This window comes from Coenobita brevimanus, chromosome 54 (genome assembly GCF_032717465.1).
Source record: "Coenobita brevimanus isolate Jiangsu-jjx chromosome 54, ASM3271746v2, whole genome shotgun sequence".
Lineage (NCBI taxonomy): Eukaryota > Metazoa > Arthropoda > Malacostraca > Decapoda > Coenobitidae > Coenobita > Coenobita brevimanus.
The window spans coordinates 31,003,543-31,026,307 of NC_137007.1; the positions used below are offsets into that span (position 1 = coordinate 31,003,543).

Sequence of the window (22,765 nt, forward strand, 5' to 3'; positions counted from 1 at the left end):
TACTGATCACTGACCACTGAATTTCACTCATAGGTAGCCAAATTATCTAGACTTTTGCTAGAGATTTTTTTTTTTCTGAAATCTGACTTACGTTTAAGTTAATAAATGTCTTATGATTGAACGAAAATATCTTACTTCCCCTGTGATGTGTTTCCCCATCATTAATAATGTTTGGAAATGGGTGTTATGGATCTCGGGGATATCGTGAACATGGACAGTATGTCTTCAATCAATGAATAATCCAATAGTAATAGTATTTCTTCTCTTGCAGCCTTTAAAAGTAGTTATTCTTTTACCTACTTAACTTTAAGCCTCTTGAATGATGAACATAATGCCCCGCCTCTTGATCCCATATAAGCTTATTGACGATTGCTCACAGGATCGTAATTCTAGAGTCCACATACAGATATCATATTAATCCAGTCCACATTGCATCCTGTCTCATGCAAATCCATTCCCCACAATTCTTCTCCAACAAATTTATCCATCTATGCCTACCTCTCTAACACGTTTCCCATTTCATCCATCTACTTTCCACTCCAAACTGTAAATTCCCAGTCTACCATACTAAACCGGTCTGCTATCCATCCTTTCTTCCACACTATGTTCTTCTATTTAACCGCTGTTCAGTTTATCTCTGATTCTTCTTCTTAAGCTCACTACGCAAACCAACGTCCACTTTAGACTTATATCAGTCCATATTTCATCCCCCACACTACATCAGTTCACCTCTTATTGTACCACACTACATCAAGTCACCTTTCATTGCACCATATTACACCAGTCCACCTCTTGTTTACACCATACCAGTTCATATTTCACTCCACCACACTATACAACTCTATCTCTCACAACACCACCACATCACACCAGTCCATCTCACATTGCACCACACTACACCAGTCCATCTCATACTATATCACACTACACCAGTCCATCTCACACTACACCCGTACATTTTACACTACACCAGTTCACCTCTCAATATATCTTGCACCAGCCCATGTTTCTGATAAATGGGCACTCCACCACATTAGTTAATCGAAAGTAATGTTCATCAAGGGACTGGCTTACACACATCTGACATGAACAAGCAGACAACTCTTTTAATACATGTTCAAGCCATTATTTACTGGGCCTTCAAGGCAACTATTCCGTAAGGCCGAGGAACACTGTCATTGGAAAACCTGACATTTGTATGAAGTTTAGTTTTTAGCTTTATGGTGTTCATGTAGTGTTTGTGACTTGTGAGATATTTAGATTACTAGAAAGAAATATTATTTCATGAATTTCGTTGATGAAATTGATTGAAAATAAAATTCCGAACATACTGTATATCCACTTTATTATAGTTCATATATGATGTACAGAGATTTGCATACATATAGTTAAACTGATCAAAATGTTGCCTTGCACATGCACTGCCATAACATCAGCTCGATCTAGTTGAACTTTGTCAGTCCGAAAAACTAAGCTCGAGGTACTGTATATACATAATGAGATTATAGATTTGGATGGCACCAGGGTGGCAAGTCATCTGGCTTGTATGCATTTATCCATACTGTCTTTGTTGGGTACTTCCACAAGTACTTTAGAGAATGCTTACTTTTACTGGAAGCTGCATGGGCCATCTAAGATAATGTATAATTGAAAGATATTTACCCAGCGCTGTGCACATGATAAAAAATTATTTGAAAAGTGTTTCACAATTAAGTAACATGTTAGTGCAATGGCACTGTAGTTCATAAACAACAGTGTTATTTTTACAATTTATCAGTATTATTATCTGTTTGTTACTGGTAGGCTACATAGTATATACTGTAGACATAAAGTTACGTGCATTTTCATACAAAAATAATTGTTCACCTGCATAAAAGAATTAAATGCATGTATACATCACTTTAATACAGTTCTTCGACAATATATATGCTCGGAACATCTATCACCATAAACTGTAATGTACTGTTGTCTCCTTTAAGTACTGATTGTTTCACTCGTTTGTTGACATAACAGTGATATAATCCAGAAACAAACTTTGTCAGGCACCATTTATTTGGAGTTGCATGCAGGCCCATCACGTTCTCATCTCAGTAACTAACTCGCGTCAAAAAAGTTCCCCTCCCAGCCATCTTAATTTCTGCTAACAGTTCAGCATGTGCTAACTCATGCACTTCTCTGTACTCAGCTGATGAATCACTGCTCTTGCGATTGTCTATATTCGACTACTGAATCACTCTTTTGTCCCATACATCAATAACTCAACAACCAGTCAGCGCCTACCACTTATTTCCTCTATCTATCTTTACTTTATTATCTACTCTTTGACTGCCTTTTGTCAGTTCATTATTTTATACCATGTTCACTCTTCCTCTAGTTCCTGTTCAAAGTACGTCTGAAGGAGATACGTCGCCATCTTTGTAACCTGTGGCTCGCTGTGTGTCATGAGTGACTCTAAGGCGTCTTTCCCGCCATTCGCCTCCGCCATCTGCACTACTCTTGCTAAGTCAGATCCAGATTTCTGTGGGAGGAAAGAATGAAAAGATTAGAGAAAGAAATACTCAGCTCACCTATCCTCTTCTTGTGTGTGCATTAATTTTTACTCAGTTCATCTATTCATTCCTTATCTGTCCATCAGTTTCTCCGTAGTGCAACTATCCTATCCTTATCAGTGCATGAAGTACTTAGTGCATCTATCCTAACCTAGTCAGTGCATCAGCCTGTCATCAGTGCAACAAACCTACTTTATCATCTCTTCTTCCACTATGCTTTTCTCATAACTGATCCACTATTCAGATCTGACTCTCTTCTTGTCAGTGCCTCAATCGCCATCAGCCCCTTACCTTGAGGACATTATTGAGAGCATCTAAAGCCACTAAAGTCATGCCCGCATCCCCGCCACGAGACTGCAGAAGGCGGCACAGACATGGCAACAGACCCGCCTTCACCAGCACCGCCACCTGTTCGTCTGTGCTGCCCGACGCCAGATTAGACAACGCCCAGGTGGCCTCCTTCCGCAGCTCAGTGTCAGTCTGTAGGGGGGGAAGAAGAGGTGAAAGAGAACTGAAGGGAGGGGAAGTGAAGCAAGTTAGGATGAATACTTTAAGTACTGGGGGACTTTTTACTACTGATGAGAAATAATCTGGCAGTATCTAGACTACATAAAACCACTCAGGGTAGAGCAACAGTTTACCCTCACCTTAAATGTTGGGATGCCTTTAGCCTAGCCACTGGTTCTTACGCTTCTTATTGGGCAACAAAGGATTGGATGATAGATAAACAGATGTAAAATGCAATACATAGGTAGTGTGGGGCAGTGAAATAGTCAAAAAGGTATAATGAGGGAGAACATTCATGGAGGAGAAACAATTAGGGTAAAGTTCAAAAATTCCAGCTGAGGAAGATGAATGGACATGGGAAGGATGACACAGAATACTGGATAAGAAATGAGGCCTTTAGTTAAAGTGAAGCTGTAGAGAGTCAAAACAAGGAATGATGAAAGTGTCAGCGTGGGACAGTTTAATCAAGTTGCATTTCAGGACACATTAAAAAGACTTCATAACAGAGGACATTATCTGATCTCTTGTGAAAGACTTTGATATGGTATATTCTCTTCTAACAATGGGCAGCATACTACAGGCTTTTATTTGTGTGCATGGAGAGCAGAGGCTGTTGAGGGTATACTAAAGAGATTGCAGTATTAACTAAGCAAAAAAAAAAAAAAAAAAAAAAAAAAAGAAGAAAAAGAAAAAAGGACCAGCGGTAAAGGATAGGTAACTATTGATATATGTGTGGAATAAAATTTATCTTTTCTCATCACTGGCATATCAGCTGTCTCTTTCGAGCATAATTACAACACTGAGCTTGATTTTCACTTTACCATACCACTGATTACGGATTTACAAAGATGAAAGTAACCTAGTACTTTCTAGTGGAACTGTCAATGACTTTACAATCTCAACCGACCTTTTCGGTGGCTGCTATAAGGGCAGGAACCACCTGTACATCGATGACCAGCTGAATTTGTCTGCTTGTTCCAGCGGTGATGTTGGAGAGGATCCAGGCCGACTCTCGTGCGATGCCAGGGTTGTGATGGGCCAGCAACTCCCGATAGATGGGTAGTGCCCCTGACTGAACAACAGCGTCCGTCTGTACACACAACAACACACACTATTAATCCTTTCACTCAGATGGCGTCTGTCACATTTTATTCTCACTGTCTTTAAATGGTATTATTTAGCTTTGGAGAGACTTTTCGAACAGGAGGGGTAAAATATTGCATTTATCCCCTCACTACTCCTCTCTCCAATCAGTACCCATGCACTTGTCTACTTACCTATCTACCTGGCTCACTAATCGACCCACTCACCTGTTCGTCCGTACCCGCTGCCACACTACCCGTTGCCCGCAGCGCCGCCGTCACCACCCTCTCCGTGTCTGAGTACAGCCTCTCCACCATGTCCCTCACCACACCAGCACTGGCCAGGTCGTCAATTGCACCCGGACTCGACTCTGCCAGGTACGCTGCTCCCCATAGTGCGTCCGCTGAGGGGTAAGGTGAGGTGGGGGTTGTGGGGTGAGTACAAAGGAATACAAAGGAGAGTAAACTGCAACATATCTATTGGTCCTTTCGAGGCTGTTTGATATGAGGTAGGTTTGAACTTACGTAAATATTCTCTGCCCCCTGCCTCATACTACCACCACACTGAGTCACCCTTCTTCTCCACTTCTTCATTCTGACGCCCCAGTCAGTCTACTTCCCCTTACTTCATTCTACCACTCCTTACCTCCACCTTCCTTTTTCTGTCTCCCTCTCCCTCCTATCTCCTTATGTCTCTCCATACCGGTCCCTGTCCCTATCACTCTCTGCCCCTCCCTACCACTCCCTGTCACCCTACTATCTCCTGCTTTACCTCTGTTCCCCCTGCCTCACCACCTCTGCCTTATACTGTCATCCTCTACCACCTTTGCCTTACTTTACCACCCCTGTCTTCCCCTGTCTCTCCCCGCCTCCCCTGCCACCCCTGCCTTCCCCTGCCACGCCCTGCCTTACCCTGCACCTGCGAGTCGAGGGATCCTATGAGCACCTGAAAGCCCTGGACGCACTCCCACCTCTCGCTGTCGGACACCTTGGCTCCCCTCACCCGGAACAGGTTGGTCAGCACCCAGCACACCTGACGTCTTAGTGCGCTCTGGAGGAGAGGAAGTGATCGTGTGAGATAGCTAGATAGATGGGCAGATAGATAGGCAGGTAGAGTAGATAGATAGATAGGTAGGTAGGTACTTAGATTAGATAGGCAGATAGATAGATAGATAGATAAATAGAGAGAGAGAGAGAGGGAGAGAGAGAGAGAGAGAGAGAGAGAGAGAGAGAGAGAGAGAGAGAGAGAGAGAAACTAACACATACCCCACCACTCACCGACATATTGGGCTGTATAAGGTTAACAAGTGGATGAATGACCCCTGCAGCCAACACCCTATCCCTACACTCTGCCCCGTCCCCCACGATGTTCCCCAGGGCCCAGACTGCCTGCTCCTGCACTCCTTTATCCGCGGACACCAACAGCCGCACCAGCACAGGTATCGCGCCGGCGTCTGGAAATGGTGAGGCGGTGAGTGAAGATATAGGGGAAGACGATGGAGGAGGAGAGGAGGGGAGGGGAGTGAGGAGATGGAATGAAAGGATGCTGCTGCTGATGGCAATAATAATAATAATAATAATAATAATAATAATAATAATGATAATAGCCTAATAATAATAATAACAATAATAAAAATAATAGTAATAATAATAATACAGAAATAATAATAATAATAATAATAATAATAATAATAATAATAATAATAATAAAATAATAGTTACATCAGCCTTGTTTCACCCTCAACACTTCCACTTAGTTTAGCTCAAGCCGAATAGAAAATGATTTATAAAGTTGAATTTTGACCTTGCCTATGACCTAAACCTCCAACTGAATTATCTTCAAAATCGAACCACATTATCTTTGCCTTATCCTCAACGCGTCTACCAAGTTTGGCCTAAATCGGATCAAAACTTTTTAAATTGACCCTGCCATAATGATCTTGACCTTTAACCTAGGGTTCTCAAAAATAATGGCTGACCCTGAACTCTTACACCAAGTTTGGTTAAGATTAAATAAAAGTGAGTTAATTTGCTCTCTCTCTCTCTCTCTCTCTCTCTCTCTCTCACACACACACACACACACACACACACAGGTCGAGTGAAACACAACACCTGCCAGGCTATCATGCTCACAGGTGTAAAATGCAGGTAATTATTAGATCTTACCTACAACTGCCCAGGTGTGTGCTGAGGAACCTGAGGCCACGTTGGTGATGGCCCATGCTGCCTCCACCTGTAATTGGGGGCTGAAAGAGAGAGAAAGTGAGTTAGAGTGAGAGAGTGAGTTAGAGAGAGGGAAGGAGTGAGTTAGAGGGAGGGAGTGAGTTAGAGAGAATGAGTTAGAGGGAGGAAGGGGGCGAGAGAGTGGAAGGAAGAGAGTTAGAGAGGAAGGGAGATAGTTAGAGAGGGGGAGAGAGTGAGTTAGAGAGAGAAAGTGAGTGAGAAAGGACGTTCGGGAGAGTAAATGAGTGTGAGGGGAAGTGAGTGAGTAAGGGAGTGGGTGGATGGGCGAGGGAAGGAGTGAGTTACTGTACTGAGAAAGTGGGTGAATGAGGGAGTGTGAGCGAGTGGTGGGTGGGTGAGTATGAAATGAGTGATTTAAGAATGAGTGAGTGAGTGCGTGTGTGAGTGACTGAGTAAGCAAGATGAATGTTGAGCGAGAGATGAGTATTAAATAAAGACTGGTGAAAGATGAGTGACCTTGTGAGTGAGAGGGAGAATAAGTGAATGAATATCATAGTGATGATGCACATGAGACGTGAAAGTAGAGTGAATAAGAGAGCAAAGAGTGGCAGGAATATATTTGGATGAAAGATGAGTGAAAAATTATAGAGTGGACAAGTGCTTGTGGGCCCTTCGGGCCCCTCGCACTTGCTCCTGAGGAGGGCTCTCGCGCTGCTGTTGCTATGGGCAAAAAATTCTACGGAGATACTGTGCCGGGCGCCGAGAGCGGCGTTTTTTGATCAAAATGTGATCGCTCATTAAGTAAAGCCAAAGTTTTTCAATCGTGATGGGACCAAGTTCTTTCACATCAGCGAATTTTTTGCAATTTTTGTGCCAATTTTGGTGCAATTTGAATGTGTAGTTTCGGCTGCCCAAAACACACACACACACACACACACACACACACACACACACACACACACACACACACACACGGCTAGTGCTATAGTATATTAGAGGAAGAGTGCGTGAGTGGGCGAGCTGAGATGTTTATTGGTAAACACAGTCAACGTTGCCATGCTGATGATGTTATGTCCTACTCTTACTGGCCTTGGAGAATTCGTAACAACTCGTCCTTATTGATTTATTTTACCTTCCACACCTGATATACTTATGCCCCCGAATGTTACTGATTCAAACAGTGTGGCTGAAATATATATACATTACCCTCATTTTCACGTGTTACCCGTTTCCATACCCTCATCTTCACTTCATATCCCACATTCATTTCTCCTCACATTCATCTGTCATCTTCTCTCTCTCTCTCCCTGCCCTCACCCTCATCCTCAGTTCTCATCCATATCTATACACATCATTCATTCTTTTCCTTAACTCCACCTTCATTTTCCTTTACATTCTCTTATCCTCATTGTAACCCACACCCCCCTTACCCCCATCCCTCACCAGCTTTCACCCTCACCCTCGCCCTCACACTTCATCTCCCACCCTTACCTGTCCCCCCTCTCCATACATGACACTAATGGGGGTAACGCGCCCGCTTGGATCAGCTGCACAACTGGCGGGTGAGGCGAAGAGAGAAGCTGTCTGGCACGTTCTGCACACTTCACTTGTCTCTTCACTTCCCCGCTCCTCAGCCCTGCCACCAGCTCATCCACCTCGTCTGATATATCTTCCTCCTCGTCTCCTTCCTCTTCCTCTTCCTCCTTCTTCTCTTCCTCTCCCTCCGTCTTCTTCTCTTCCGCTTCTTCGTTCTCCTGGTTTTCCTTATCCTCGTTTTTGGCGCCATCCTGGTTGTCGTTTTTGTCTGATTCATTTTCGGCCTTATCCTTAGCAGTTATCAGAAATATTGAAAAATTAACACTATGAAAATAATAATGAAAAAAAATATCTCGGTGTACAGTCCGTGTCAGTGTTTCCCTTACACTTGCTTAATTGATCAGTAATCATGAATTTGGTTGGAATTTCTCTTCGTGAGTTCAGAAATCCCAGACTCGTTAAATGCTCATTGACCGCGACTGTACAGTTAATTCACTTATTTTATTTTGGGGATACAATGGCCGATTGATTTTCATGTGAATATTGATTTGGCTTTAAGTGAACAAAGCAGTTTAACTTCAGTTGGAATTATTATTATTTTTTTTTTTCAGGTGTAAATATGCTTCTAACACCAGTGTGGTGCGAAGGAATCAAGACATTTTTGGTGCCAATAGAATGCAGAATATTTTCAGGATGTGTTGTAATTTTTGTTGCCTATTATTTATTGGTATTTCATTGTATTAACCCATGCAGTATGATGACACCTTTATTTTGTTCCAGTCATGCTTTTTCCAGACGGCGCTATTGGGCTTAGGGCAGTAATTTCAAACTTAAAGGGTAAAATACTATGTATTCCATTAACTTTTTCATTGTGTGAGACCTTTCTCTATCTGAATACAGACGTCTGTGGGTATAGCAAGAACAGCCAATGATAAGACAGATGAGGTGAGATGGTTAAAGTCCAACACTCACCTCTTCATCCTTTTTATCTTCATCAGGATAGACCTCTTCCTCTGTTGCCTTGTTGTCCTCTCTGGCAGCTCTCTGGATAAGGTTCAGTGTTAGTTAATCTCGTAACCTAAGGCACAATATTTAATAAACGGATTGCTCTTTGATGTTACTTATTAATCTATTAATGGATCGTTTGATCAAGAATTTCAGCTGATTAATTCTGTAGTGAATTAATTTAGACAAACGTACAAATACATAAACCTGCTGGCAATACTATTTCCCTCCGGTTATTAAAAAAAGATAAATAATTCAGTTTAAAGAATAATTTTTCATACAGGAGATGTTCTGGATATTTCGTGAAGTATTTAGAATAAAGGAAAAAAAATAACTTCACTGGAGAGAGTTTTCCATAAGATTTTTGAGGTATAGTCATTTTTTTTTTTTATAGATAACTGGATCATCAAGCAGGACATTACATCCTTGCATTCTATGTCTCTTTGCCAGTCTTCTTAAATCAGTGCTGTAACAAACTCCCGCTTACCTTCTCGGTCTCCTCCTGTGCCTTCTGCTGCATCTGCAGCTGTTGGAGTTTTTCCTGCTTCCGTTTCCTCCTCTCCTGCTGCTCCTTTTGTTTCTTCATCAGCTGGTTCATCATTTGCATCTGCTGCTGCATCAACTGCTGGATCTCTTTGGTCATCTGCTGCTCCATCTCGTCTGCACGTCTGATGCCATCCTCATCCCCGTCACTGCTGTCTTTGTCTTCGGGCCGCTGTATTATGTTTGGCAGACGGTCGTGGGTGCTCCCTCGAGATCTCCTATAAATAAATAAGGAAAGGACGAAGGAATAAGTATTACTGTGTAGCTACTTCGCCATCTGATAACGTCCTTCTCTCAATGTATTCTTTTCCATCTGTCTCTGTCTTATGTTACATCATCCTTCCTCGAGATCAGGCAAAGACCCTTATATGCACGCTTAAGATGGGGTCAAAATAAAAGAGGAATTACTTTGTAGTTGGATTTTTTTTTTTTTCGAAGATATCTGAAGACCTGGAAAACAAGTTAGAAAGAAAAAGGAAATTTTAGCAATTAAGGTTCCCAGAGACTTGACGAAAAAATAAAAAGTATTCAAAACAGAGCTATTTAACTTGTCATATGTGTGGTAGACGGTCGTGGACATTCTTTCAAAATTTGAAAAAAAAAAAAAAAAAAAATTCATCCTAGTTCCTATGAGACTTAAAATTAAATAAATAAATAAAACGCAGGCAAAACAGAACTATTAAAAAAGGAGTAATTATCCTTCAGACCTCGAGGGGTTACCTATTGGCTAGTATAATTAAATAAATAAACAAATAAATAAATGAATGAATCTGTGTTATCTTGTGAAAAAGATGCAAGTCGTTCCCGAGGTTTAAGAGCTGAAAAAATACACAGGGTAAATAAAAACGCATCACTGAAAAGAGGAAAAAATAAGCTTAGTTTACACACACGCATACACACACACACACACACACACACACACACACACACACACACACACACACACACACACACACACACACAAAGAAGTGGTGGCCTCATTCTTGGGTATTCATGACTCAGATGATTGGCCAAATACCTTCTTCGTGTGAGTGTAAGTGCAATAAATTCTTTCTTTCCCCCCTCCCTTCTCTCTCTCTCTCTCTCTCTCTCTCATTCCAGTAACATGATCTATATTTTTTCAGATTATACAGACAAGATAGATAAATTAAGGGATGAGGTTTAATCTATCTATCTATCTATCTATATCTATCTCTCTATCTATATACCTACATATATTGCATTTACTTTCAATGTAAACATGCTGAGAGTGAGAGAGAGAGAGAGAGAGAGAGAGAGAGAGAGAGAGAGAGAGAGAGAGAGAGAAGAATAAAAAATGCAAGGAAGGTGTGCTGACATGGAAACCATTTGTAGGGTACTTGTCAGATACCACACACGCCACACGCAAGCTCACTCACACACACACACACACACACACACACACACACACACACACACACACACACACACACACACACACACACACACACAGCTAAGTACAAGAGAAGCGTAATTGATATGTCAGTCGATAATTACGCCCACTTTCGTCCCTAATGTATCCACAGAGGCCATTAAGCTAAGTACCCTCATTAGCAACGAAAAACATGGAATAGTTCTCAGTAAGAGGCCCCTTAATTTTCTCTATCCACCCAGAACTATTAGCTTTTAGTAGAGTTTGCTCCCTTTGGCATAGGAAACCTCTTAACACCACTTCCTAACCGAATTATTTTGCATGTTACACTTCGGTATGCTCTTTTATGGTACTTAAGTCTATTTATTTTTTACATAAGTTTTGCCTCAGAGAACATAAACGAGGGTGCTGTGGTGTGACATACAAAATAAATTGCTCAGGAATAGGTTTTACGAAATCTCCTAAACCAACGAGAATACGGCTTCTTGTTTGGTTCTCTTCCTCTTCTTTGCTTTCTGTCTTTTTGTCATCTTGTTCTTCCTTCCTACCTAATTTATTCAGTTCCAAGTCTTCCTCTGCCTGACTACCTGATTTTCTTCCTCCTCTTGGATCAGTCTCTTCCTGCTTTCCTCTTCCTATTGTCCCTTCCTTCCTTCTCCTGTTCCTGTCTACTTATCATATTCATCTCCTTGTCCTCCTTTGCTTCCCGTTGATGACCTTCTTCCTCTCTCCTTGCCTGCCTCCTCCCAGCCTGCTTTTCTCTCTCTCTCTCTCTCCTACCTCCCTGTCTACCAACTTCTCTTGCTCCCTACTTCTCTCTATCTCTACTTGTCTCTCCCCCACCCACTTCTTCCTGTCTACTTTTCTCTCCTCTTTCCTGCTTTCATTTCTTCTTATAGTGTTTTCCCCTCCTGTCTCGCCGTCTACTACGTTCCCTCCTTACCTACTTCTCTCTTTCCCTTCTTTTCTCCCTCCCATACCCTCCTGGCTACTTTTCCCCGTCTCTCCCAACCTACCTTCCCTTCACCTGCTCTTCTCCGTTTCCACCCTCCTTGAATCCCTCTGCCTCACCACCGTCGTCCCCCGCCTCCCCTCTGCTTCCCATACCTCATCCTTCCTTCATCCTGCCTCCCCCCTGCTTCCCTCTGCCCCGCCTCTCCCTGTCTCACCCCCCGCCTTCCCTGACTCACCCCTTGCTTTCCCCTGCCTCACCCCGTGCCTCAACCCCCCGCCTCACAGCCAAACGATATCAATAAGTAATGTGCTGGTAACATGACTGTATTGAACATGAGGACATACCTGACCTGGGCGTGATGCAGGTGTGTGTGTGTGTGTGTGTGTGTGTGTGTGTGTGTGTGTGTGTGTGTGTGTGTGTGTGTGTGTGTGTGTGTGTGTGTGTGTGTGTGTGTGTGTGTGCTATGGCAGTGTGTGGTGTGGTATTGTGTGGTGTGGTAGTGTGTGGTGTAGTTGTTTGATGTTTGGTGTGGCTTTGTGTGGTGTGGTAATGTGCTGTTTGGCTCTAGGTATATCTGTCTGTCTATCTATTTGTCTATCTTTCTATCTATCTATCTATGTGGGTATGTACATAGACAGATATATAACCAGACAGACAGTTACACAGATATGTCAGGAATGCACTATATAATCCACCACATGTCCTCAAACAAGCAGTCATTGTATCGAACGCACTCCATCACTTCTAACATTCCTAGTGCATTGGAAAGAACTTTTGGCAGGTGCGTCAATTTGGGGTTCCTTCACACCAGATCCCTTGCCTATCAGAATTCTTAACTTCCCTCTTTTAAACTGAATATAAAAAACACGGTGGTATTCAGAGTAAGACACTGTGTACGTCCTCGCGGTGAATATAGTGCTTTTACTCTAACCTGGCAATGATCTTAAACCCTCTTTAGCTGAGTTGATGGCCACGTGTACTCAGATTGGTGAGTTTATTTGACTAGTAACCAAGGAGACTCATTACTGCCCCGTAACTAAGGCGTATTGAAGGTCATGCAGCCACGGTATCGTATTCAAACTGTGATAGTTGCCCAGTTCCGTAAAAAAGAAAAAAGAAAAAAATAAGAACGATTGTACCAACCACCTCTCCAACCACATTTCTTACCTGCCATCCACTTGACCTACCAACATTCCTACCAACATTCCTTCCAGTCTCGCCTATTCCCGCCGCCCTGTAATCTACCTTGTGTAGGTAGTGTTGGACACCTCGCGGTCTTGGTTACAGCCACTTAATAATCGCCACTCATACTTACAGCCTTCCTACTTACGGGAGACCTACTTGCGGCCTTCTACTTAAGAAAGAATTACATACGGTAGTCGTTATTAAAGCTGAGGAGTTGGCTGTCTGTTGTACCACCTTCCTTGGAGCAATCCTACTAACACACCTTCCTACTGACGGCTGTTAGACTTACAAGGCTACTAAGACTCTCCTTACTTACAGAGCTATACTTACACTCCTGCTTACTTGGTCAAAGCTTAACGTAATTGATTCTGGGTTGGGGAGCTGGTAGTTGCCTGCTGCCGTCCTGCTGACAGCCCTTCATACTTACGGCTCTTGTGTTTGCAATTCTACTAACACTCCATCTATTTAAGGGCGTCTACTAACACTTCTCCTACTTACGGCTCTCTTCCAACACTTCTAATTACGGCTCTCTACTAACACTCCTCCCACTTATGATTGTCTGCTTACACTCCTCCTACTTGCGGCTATCTATCTACTGCTGCTCCTAAGTACAGCATAGTTGAAAGCTTGGCAATATTGCCCTTGATTTGAGGAGGTGTCTGTCTCTCCTGCCGCTTCTATTAGCAGTTCTACTAACAGCCCTTCCTACTTACAGCGGAATGAGTCTTCTTGGTTATTAGTCAAATTAGCTCTTCAAATTTTCCTACCCTTAACCATCAACTGAGCTGGAAGGACTAGGAATCTTCGTCAGGTTACAAAGAACAAACTGAGAAAAGGTTAGGGATTTTTGTTAGGTTAGATCGAACTGAAAGGGGGTGCGGATCGTTGTCAAGTTATAACGAAGAAAGTGAAAGAGGTTAGGGATGTTTGGCAGGTTAGAACGAAGAAACTAAAAGAGGTTAGGGATCTTTGCCAGGTCAGAACGAACGCACAATAACGAATCTCCTTGACTTACGACAAGGGGGACAACTTGAGGCTATTGGCTCCTGGCTGTGGTGTTGGTCGCCTGTCGTGAGCCTTGTCCTTCTCCCTCCAGTGGGGTGAGAGCGAGTTCTGGCCCTTCCTGACGCTGCTGTTTACCCTGCTGTTGCTGTTGCTGTTGCTGGTGCCGTTGTTTGGGAGAGGGGGCAGCCGTCGGCTCTGAATCATGGCCTCTAGCCTTTCACGACGCTGGCGAATAGACTTGAGCTGGAGGATAAATGGGTGATGTGTTGAAGGATATTAGTTTTTGTTAGGGGTGTTTTGAATTGGAAGAAAAGAAAGAAAGTTGAGAAATCATAATATTGTGCAGTGCTGAGATGACAGACTGCAATATCTACCCATCTGTCTATCTATCTATCTACATGAGTTGAAAGATTACAATAGATCTCTACTGAACTGACTTAAGATGGACAGTGGGAGGAAAAGCCGAGTTAAAAGATGAATGTAGTTGATTATAACGAATGAACATAAGGTGCAGATTGTGAAGATTTTGTTGACTTGAAAGATGAAAGTATTATGCTGAGATTTGACAATAATTGAAAAACAGATGGAGGGGAGTGCTTAGTTTAAAATGGGAATGCTAAAAATCCTGTGAGGGGAAGCGTCAACAAAATACCTCCAGCAAATTTCAGTCCCTACTCAATACCGACCTTCCTCTTCCTTCCCCCTCTCACGACACAAGAATTTTCCTGAGCTAGTGAACTGGATCGAACATTCCTTAGTGGCAATGACTGGTGATTTAAGAGTTTTGTAAGAATAATTTATCTTCCATCCACTCTAGAGCCAACTCACACACACACACACACACACACACACACACACACACACACACACACACACACACACACACACACACACACGCACACACACATACACACACAGCTGACGTAAGTGACATTCATCGACCTTATGCTTGTCAGCTGTATATTTTCCAGGCAGGTTATTTAAAGACCTTTCAATACTGAAACCCTGCACCAGAGTGAAATTTATTTTGCTTCCAATTGAGTTGTAGGTGGTGTTATTGTTGCTTAACCCCGGACTGTCTGGCCGAGCATATCTGTTAACCACAGGTAAGTAATTACTTCTGTGCGGCCGTCCTACAGGTGCAGTACAGTGCATACATCGATTAATGAATCAGCTCCTCCCTCCTGTCGGTAAAAAGCGCCTGATCTTTCCCCACGGTGAGATGCAGGGGAAATATGACGAGGTCTGGCTCCTGGGTGGACGCAGCAGCTGCATCACTCCAACCTCGGTACAAAGCGCCACCACGTGTAGGCTCCTCATCGGGGACGCTTTCACTTAATTAAAATAGAGCTCGCCATGCAGGTATCAAAAATTAATTACATCTATATCTACATCTGTGTCTATCTATCTATCTATATTTATTTATTAATTTATCCATCTATCTATAACACAAATACATAAAAATAGTAGGTAAAAGAAACTGGGTTACACTTACATTAACAGGTTCAAGAGTATCCCTGGGGGGCTTCTTTTTCTTCTTTTCTTTGGCCAACCTCCTCTCTGTGGGAAGGTTAACCACTACAGGGGCTCCTAGGTCACGGGGCATCGTGGTGTGGAGTGTACTGGCGGCTCAGGCACAACAGGGAAAAGTTTTACATTCTCCCTTTTTAAAATTACGGCACTGGTTTGTCTCATATGTCATTGTTACTTCTTTTTTTGTTTTTATTTCTGTTATTAGCAAGCAATCAGTAAAATGGTTAACGTTCTTTATACGAGAACTCTCTGTCTTTATAATCACCGCACGTAATTTCCTCATACATCACTATCTGTAACATTACTCGTTTTAATTATTTTCTGCGTCTGGATAAAAATGAATAGGTCTAGTGTCTTACATATTTCCACTCTCTACATGCAAATTACGCACGAGTACTTGTATATTTATCAGTCATTATCTGTTTCTTCTACGTTTCTTTATCGCTGCTTTTCTGTGCCACGTTTTTTATGCAGTTGCCTTCTACTTCTCCCATCGAATATGGAGTTGCTTTTAGAATTTCAAAGAACTTACGAATGCACTCTGAAAAAGAACTTTCAAAAAGGTCATCTTTCTTTTCTCTTTCCTGCTACAATGGCAAAAAATAAATATTCTGCAAAAAAAACTTTATTGTGGAATTCATGCATACGCTCTAAGGAAAACTATACGCCTAACCTTCCATTTAGCACTTCACTGGCGCTGCAGAGGGACGCCTTCACGTGGTGGCACCCATATAATCTTCTGGCTCCGATTTCTGGTGACACAAACGTTCCTCTGCGCCCTCATTATCCTCCAAACGAAGTAGGGTGACAGCAGGAATCATGAGCAACAGCAACAACAATAACAGCAACAACAACAACAACAACAACAATAATAATAATGATAATAATAATAATAATAAAAATTAGAGTAACAATAACAACAACAAAAAGAACAACAGAAGCATCAACAACAACAACAATAACAACAACAACAACAACAATAATAATAATAATAATAATGATAATAATAATAATAACAATCACTTTAGTACAGTTGCTTCACTGTGGGTGACGACGGACGAGTTTATTCAGGAAAAAACCAGCAAAAGAGTAAATATTTTACTCTTGAACGCGGAAGTAATTATTTGCTTCATTAAAGGCGGATCGATTTCCCATTAACCCCTTCGGTGCGATGGCGTCTTTATAAATTACCCCAGTTACTTCCAGACGAATTTACTTTGCACAAGAAGGGCTGCAAAAATTAAGAATAAAAGCTATAACATTTCTGCAAGTACCACGATTATCTCTTCTTATTCATTTTCCTTTGCTCTCTCTCTCTCTCTCTCTCTCTCTCTCTGCTGGGGTATTTATCAACGTCATCCCTGTGTAAGAAGCTAACTTTCTCTAACGCATGGCTGGAAAGTTAGGCGATAATTTTGGGGTGTGACTGAAATAGAGGACGTCAGGGTGATTGAGGGTGGCTGTGCGAGGAAGATATTACACTGATTACCATATTCAGGGAAGGTAGTGTGGGGCGTAGGTACCAGTTATCTATCTGGCTGTCTGTCCATCTATCTATCCGTTTTTCTCTCTCACTGTCAGTCTATGAATCTGTTAATAAGTTAATGTCTCTCTATCTATTTATCTATCGGTTTTCTGTCTGTCTACATATCCATCTACCTTTTTACCTATCTTTTTCCCTCCCCCCCTCTCTCTCTATCTGTCTATTTCTCCCTCACTTTATCAATCAATCAATCAGTCAATTAGCCAATCAGTCTGTCTTTCTATTTATCGATAAATTTTCACTCAATCAACATATCCATTTATCTACGAGTATTTATCATTCCCCCCCCTCTCTCTCTCTCTCTCTCTCTCTCTCTCTCTCTCAGCATTGATTTCATCGACACTCCCACTGCAATTTGTTACAAGAATTCTTTATACCGTGGTACTGATGGCAATTGACCCAGTATGACCTTGACCCCATCACTACCTTGCTGTCTTTATAGTATTATTCCTACGTGCTAGACAGGGACGCCTTCACGTGGTGGCACTGACATAACCGAGTGGGTCCTCTGCCTGGTTATACACACATCCCTGAGCTGCCTCTCTACTTCTGAATGGAGGATGGTGGGTTGCTGAAGAAAAGTTTGAGTCTGCAGTCCACCGGGTTCACGTTTCAGATGAAGCTGAGGCTACAACAACTACTATTACTACTACGTGATCGGACTGAATGGGTAAAAAGTGGACCTCATCTCTCAAAAGGTCGTCTGTTCCCCCCTCCCCCCACTTTCACACACACACACACACACACACACACACACACACACACACACACACACACACACACACACACACACACACACACACACACACACACACACACACATTGGCGGGTAACGATCTGATATAATCTTTACTTCGCCATTTTGTTTGATCGAATTCTTTGTCCTCTTCCAGTCACTTCACTCACCCACCACGTCAATCTTTTCTTCTCTCCTCTCTCTTCATGGCCGAATCTCTTCAAGGTATTTCTCATACTCACGCCTCAACAGGAAATAACTCAATGCGAATAATTTCCTAACTCAAGGCATCGTGTGTTACCGTGACGACCTGCCATGACTCCTGAATGCGACCTTGGCCCGTATTCCAAATGCACGTCGTGGCACCTCTTTCTTGGTGATTTACTTTGCGTATTGTCTCAAAATTTTCTTGAATGCTACTTACATTGGTGTAATACTGACATAATTGTATCAGTAACACAGAAGAGGAAACTGAGATGTAGGGTGCTGACTAAATTGCTAAGGATGAGATGTTACAGAATTTCCAAAGACACTAAGATTAACTGTCCTGATATGGTAGCTGATAACGCTAGGGATCTGACAGGAGCTGGGTTTGGTTGGATGAATTATTCGTATGTACAAAGGAGCACAGGCAAGGTGGAGCCAGGAGTCCAGGGGTTTTAACGATGTGCGAGCTAGTGTTTTGGTAGCAACCTACTGCCGTCTCCATCCTTCCTTTCTTCCTTGGCCTTCTGCGGGGTCATGTCCTGTCACTCCCAGACCAGTGTGGATCCTGTGTTCCTGACCCACACGCCAACACACAAGGGGTCGACGAACTTGGCCAGCTCCTTGGTCGGAATTACACACATTATCTCATTTCTAAGCCTTTTTCTCCCCTTTTCACGTTCTTTTAATCTTTATCACGTAGTTTTCTCCATCCCACGCAATCACTTCCTCTTTATAGGCCATTTTCCTTACTTTTCCAAGCCAATTTCTTTCGTGTTCTCACCGACTGCTCTTTTTTTCCACGACGTTTTCTTATCTTTCACGCCATTTTCATTTTTATTCGAGTAGTCCACAGTTTTTTCTTTTTTTTATAGTGCTTATTATTTTCTCTGTTGGATTTTTAGTTTTCCACGCTGTTCTAGGCATTTCGTTCACAAATTTCCAAGACACTGATTGTATTTCTTTCGTATTACGTCCTCACTCACATTTTTTATTCTTTCTCACACAGTTCACCAGTTTTTCGAGGACTTATTAATTTTCATCAGTATTTTTGCCTTTCCTACTCACTTCACAGGTCGTCTTTAGAGAACCAAATATTCTTTAGCATGATTTTTATCCACCCCCCCTTACATAAATTAGAAGTCTATAAGTACAGAATGATGAAGTTAGTTCCCAGTTGTTTGACATCTTGGCCCCCCGAAAAAAAAAGTAATCTAAAAATTCAGGGAAGCTATGTAGAATAAACTGTATATCTAAAATTCAAAAAACAAATTTTGCAATACCTTCACGACAGAGGAAATACGTCAAAAGTTAGAAATCATTTGCAACACGGGATATTTCCAAAAGATATCTCTTATTTTTGTAACACCTTGAAAATGTTTCGTAGTCTCAGCGCAAACATTCTAAAAAATCGATATTTCCCCTGTACGCGATTCGTAAATATAGTGTGTCTGGTGTCTTTCCCGTATAGTGCAGTCTACCTCCTTGCTCACTGGCTTTACACTGACTACACACCACACCACAACACACGTACCTCGCCAGAGGCGAGAGGGAGGGAGGGGTGTGGATGAGAGAGGGAGGGGTATGGAGGAGAGAGAGGGAGGATTGTGGGTGAGAGGAAGGGGTACGGGGGAGAGAGAAGGTGTGGGAGAAAGGGAGGGTTGTGGGACGAAGAGGGAGGGAAAGTGGAGAGAGGGAGGGAAGGTGGAGAGAGGTGGGAGTGGAGGAGAGGGGTGAGAGGCGTGTGGGAGAGAGGGAAGGGAGTATGGGAACGAGAGGGGTGTGGGGGAAGTAGCTGCGTTCAATGCGATTAGGCGGCTCGATCGGATTGGGATTGTCCTCTTGTTCAGGGAACGTTCTGGTGTAGGTTCGAGCACCACTGACTGCCACTGATTGTTAGGTGGACGTACTCAAACTAACTCCTCCCTACAGCAGTCGTGAAAACAACACCTACTCCATTCCACTGCCTACCACTATCGCTATCTTCTTTTTCATCGTGTGTGTCTCTCAGTCTACCCCATCCTTCTAAATCCTCCCTTTCTTTCTGTGATTTACTAGATGGGTGGAAGGGGGTAAGAGGGAGGGATCAGGTGAATGAGACTAGAGAGTTCCGTGAAGTGACAAATTGTGTGTGTGTGTGTGTGTGTGTGTGTGTGTGTGTGTGTGTGTGTGTGTGTGTGTGTGTGTGTGCAGCGTAATGTAACCTATACTGCCTGCGTATGGCGTGATGTAGAGCGACCCTCCTGCATGCACACTCTCATGCGGTGATGAGTTTTATCATGCTGTGTCACACGCACAAATGTCACAGCTTTAGTCGATCTGGTCACTTTATCTTTTCTAGAGGGGAGAGGGTCTATTTTGCAGTGTTATATCAGGGAAGGTTATATCACGTGACGTTGCGTTTGGGTTATATAAGGTTATACCAGGTTAGACCAAGATAATTCCGGCTATTACTTCCCCTCTGAGAAAACGGTACAGTCCTACAGTGGGTTTCATATGAACAGGGCATGCACAAATGCAGACGTACATACAAAATGATACAGACAGGTACACACGCAGATGCTGACACACACAGACACAAACGCAGATGCAGACACACACAGACACAAACAGACACATAGACATAGAATTATAACACACACACACACACACACACACACACACACACACACACACCTATCTAGTCTAACTGTGTCTTTATTTTACTGAGATTGTCAAAATATTATTATTGTTATTATTATTATTATTATTATTATTATTATTATTATTATTATTACTACTACTACCTCTACTACTACTACTATTATTATTATTATTTGCTGAAGGTAAAATTTTCGTACTAAAGATGCTAAACAACTGACGTGGTCAATTGATTTCCTTGCATGGCTGAAAAGACGGCAGGAAAAATGGGCAAGAAGTATGTATGAGGCCTAACACTAATTCTTAAAGCATTTTTTTTTTTTTACCTCATCCTTTTTCCTGCTCACGTTCACAAACACATTCTCTCTCTCTCTCTCAAGTACATGCACACGTACAAACACATACACTGTCTCTCGCACATATGCGTACATATACTCCTCACACAAACAAAATTACTTTCTCTCTCAAGCTCATGCACACATACACACAAACGCATACATTGTCTCTCGCACATAAGCGTACATATACTCCTCACACAAGCAAAATTACTCTCTCTCTCTCTCTCTCTCTCTCTCTGTGCGTGCTAGCTGTGGCAACCCCAGTCCGTTGCTATAAACAATGCCGCCACACCCCCTGCCATGTATTGACCTTACCCTCCCTCCTCTATCCCTCGACTTTTTTTTTTTTCCCCTTTCCTTTTTCATTTTCTGCTTTCTTTTATTTACTTTGTTGTTTTCTTCCCCGTTTTCTCTTTATTATTCTTTTTCTTTTCTATTTGTTTTTCTTTTCTTTTCTGTCTTCTTCTACGTCTTTTTCGTCGTCACCATCATCATCATCATCATCATCATCATCTTCTTCTTCTTGTTTCCATTTTTCTTCCTTTTCTTTTTATTTTTTCTGCCCCTAGTCGATTTTTCTGAGTTCAGGACAAACTCTTCTAACTGGAGGGATTGCCAGAAATATAATGGACTGTTTCTTTACTAAGAATTTTTATATAATCTGAGGAAAATCGTCTGACCGTAGGCTAATGAGGAAAAAATATGAAGTCATCGGCTTGTAGGGCTAAGGCTTCGTCATTTTAAGGTTGAACTGCCTTAAATTGGCTTTAGGGATTTGGTAACCTCCTCTTTAGCGATTTGTTTTGTACTTAAAATCTCAATATAAGTGTTTTCGTAACACCTCTTCCCTAGTTATTTATTTCGTACTTTAAACCTCAATATCACGTTTTTCGTAACACCTCTTCCTTAGCGATTTGCTTTGTTTATTGCACCTCAATATCTTCTTACGTTGCTGATGCATGATGATGATGAAAAGGATGATGATGATGATAATGAAAAGGATGGTGATGATGATGAAAAGGATAATGAAGATTGTGATGATAATGATGATGAAAAGGATGACGATGATGATGATGATGAATCACTACTGCTACTACTACTACTACTACTTTTTTTCTTCTTGACCCGGGAAGCACAACCGTCTAGAAAGCAGGCCTGTTTTGCACCACTTGGAGTATGGTGATGTAAAGTTTAAGATCAGGCTTTGTCAAGCGTAAAATATCCCTGTATGTACGTCTGTATTTTCCATTTCTTTAAAATAAAATCACTGTGCTGTTACATTTTATTGGTTCTTCCATTGCCTGACTGTAGCCATAAATTACTGTAACCTTGAGGATCATTGTACTTACTTAAATGTTTTTGTGGTCACTTATAGCAGAATACATCCACATTTTGTTTTCAGTATTACAGTACTTGCCAAATAATTAGGGAAGGCTTGAAATAGTTAGGCCATCAGTAGAATATTATTGTCACCCACTAATGTTAAAGAAAACGAGAGTTCCAGCAAAGAAAACCGAATATGAAATGATACACCATAACAACAACTCCTTCCGTGACTATAGGGGTTAAGTGCTCTAAACTGGAACTAGAAATTAGCCACGCAGCTTTTCCTGTTTCCTGGGAATAATTGTTGCTACACACACACACACACACACACACACACACACACACATACACACAAAGGCAAAGGACGACTAGGAATGGCTCAAAACGGTCTGAAAAGCTCACATGATCTGCGAACTGGAAATTTCTTGTAATAATAAAAAACTGGCCTGAGTAGCATATGATGACCTGAAATAACTGAAAATATCCTGAATCAACTTGGTATGG

General features: G+C 42.0%; 1 protein-coding gene across 1 annotated transcript; it reads right to left on the minus strand.

The window, feature by feature from the left end:
• Positions 1–2,359: 2,359 nt before the first annotated feature.
• On the minus strand, positions 2,360–15,547 carry LOC145401076 (importin subunit alpha-3-like). Its single transcript, XM_080273448.1, has 12 exons — positions 15,437–15,547; positions 13,952–14,184; positions 9,351–9,621; positions 8,831–8,902; positions 7,814–8,148; positions 6,305–6,384; positions 5,417–5,592; positions 5,051–5,189; positions 4,367–4,542; positions 3,964–4,146; positions 2,841–3,029; positions 2,360–2,518 (listed from the first exon to the last, which is right to left on the minus strand). The coding sequence occupies exons 1-12, from the start codon at positions 15,545–15,547 to the stop codon at positions 2,360–2,362; spliced, it is 2,124 nt and encodes a 707-aa protein (XP_080129574.1).
• Positions 15,548–22,765: the final 7,218 nt, after the last annotated feature.

Excerpts from the sequence above, each read along its gene's own strand:
- LOC145401076 (XM_080273448.1), bottom strand. The coding sequence starts at position 15,547 with ATGCCCCGTGACCTAGGAGCCCCTGTAGTGGTTAACCTTCCCACAGAG. Across the intron at positions 14,185-15,436 it reads ATACTCTTGAACCTGTTAAT|CTCAAGTCTATTCGCCAGCG; the intron begins GTAAGTGTAACC and ends TTTATCCTCCAG. Across the intron at positions 9,622-13,951 it reads CTCAAGTTGTCCCCCTTGTC|ATCTCGAGGGAGCACCCACG; the intron begins GTAAGTCAAGGA and ends TATTTATAGGAG.